The 1,721-nt window shown below is 54.4% G+C and overlaps 1 protein-coding gene across 1 annotated transcript; it reads left to right on the top strand.

The window, feature by feature from the left end:
* The first annotated feature begins 316 nt into the window (after positions 1-316).
* Positions 317-1,721, top strand: LOC112894747. Its single transcript, XM_025962549.1, has 3 exons — positions 317-530; positions 678-748; positions 1,195-1,721. The coding sequence occupies exons 1-3, from the start codon at positions 392-394 to the stop codon at positions 1,345-1,347; spliced, it is 363 nt and encodes a 120-aa protein (XP_025818334.1). The 5' UTR covers positions 317-391; the 3' UTR covers positions 1,348-1,721.

Here is a 1,721-nt window from a genome sequence, read left to right as displayed (position 1 = left end):
AACGAAAGTGCTACAGTGTCACTATTGCAAATTTTTTGCAATCTAAACGCACCCCAAGAGAAAAAAAGATCCCATCCCCTTCCGTCGCAAACGGAAAGTTCCTTTCGAGGAGGAGGTGGTGGCACTTTTCGTGGGTGCGTGACGCAGAGGATCTCGTCGGACCAACAGTGACCGCTGCCGCAGCGCGCACCGCCACCGCCAGCCGGGCAGCCGGCCAACCACCGCCTCCTGTCGCGCGCGCTCCCCAGGGCATGCCAGCGTTTCTTCTTTATAAAAGCGGCCACTGTGCGCGACGCAGGTCAAAGCTGCCCGCAAGATTCAGCAACCAAGAGGTCGAGGAGAGAAAACCGGCAAGGCAAGCGAGATATCATCAGAGGGGGAGCTAGGCGCTATGCTCCCGGCCGCCAATGTGACGGCGCGGCAGCGCGGGCGCCGGAGCGGCGGCGCCCCCCGCCTCGCCGCGGCGGTGCTCCTCCTGGAGCTGCTCGCGCTCTGCTGCCTCGCTCGCGCCGACGCCGCGGCCTCTCTCGGTCGGTACCTGCTGGCTGCCCATCGCCCCCTCTCCCTCCCTTTCCCTTCTCCGGACTGGGCGTTCCGGCGCGAGAGATCGCCGTCGTTTGTATCCCAGATTCGAGCTTATCATACCTGATTAATTTGATCCCTGTGTCTTCTTGCAGCGGGTCGTGCACCTGCGGCGGAGGAGAAGGAAGTGGCGAGCGCACTGGAACTGCAGAATGCTAGAGCACAGGTCAGTGATTCTTCTGTCACCCCTTCCCCTTCCCCCCGCAAATGTAGCTTCAATTCAATCGTTCCAGGAGAGCTGATGTGCTTTTGTTTACCTTTCGAGACCGGTTGTTTTTTTATTCATTAATTTAAATTCAAACTAAAGTTTAAATCCAAGAGTAATTGAAAACGCAGTTTGATAGATCGAACAAGGGAACACCTTCAGAGATAATATATGTCATGCTGACAAAGTGACAAGTACGTACTGACTCTACATTCTTTTAGTATCAGCTGGTGAGCTGCCACCTTTTTTGTGAGAGCGAATCCAGGATTCTCAACTGATTGCAACTCTATAAAAATAAATCCAGGATTATGGATACGGAAATCCCAGATGGACACCGAGAAATTTGTCAGTCGCTCATCCATCTGATTAACACATCAGGCGGTTAACCTAATATTCCTCGTGTGCAGGAGGTGCTGGAGCGCGGGCACTACACGACCTTGTCGGCTGAGGCGGTGGCAGGGGAGGAAGACGATGGACAAGTGATGCCGGGGAGGGTGGAGCTGGAAGTGATCCAGGACTACAGCACCACAGCCAACCCCAGGCACAACCCACACCCATGATCGGCGCAGTATCGCCGCCGCATGGGGAGCAATCGATCACAGCCGCTGTAGCTTTGTGGCAGCAGGAGCAGGACGAAGCAGCAGGATCAATGGAGTAGTGGCAGTGCTTGTAGCGGGCGCCTGCCTGCGTGCGTGCGTGCTCAGCAATCACTTCGTTTTCTTTTCTTCTTCTCTTTGCTCCTCTTTTCGCCTCAGATCGATCGATGTCTATCTCCACGTCTCCTCACTGCATACAAGAGCAAGTAGACTTCCTTTTTGCTTTGCTGTTGTGTCGGCACGGTGACTCATCAGTCATCACCGTGATCCTAGCTGGTTAACATGTGACTCAATCCTTGTTTAATTTGGTCTCTCATCCCTCTGTGCCTTTATTTGTT

The sequence above is a fragment of the Panicum hallii genome, chromosome 5 (genome assembly GCF_002211085.1).
Source record: "Panicum hallii strain FIL2 chromosome 5, PHallii_v3.1, whole genome shotgun sequence".
NCBI classification, from domain to species: Eukaryota; Viridiplantae; Streptophyta; class Magnoliopsida; order Poales; family Poaceae; genus Panicum; species Panicum hallii.
Note: the sequence above shows the minus strand (reverse complement) of the source record. Positions and strands in the feature narration are given on the sequence as shown.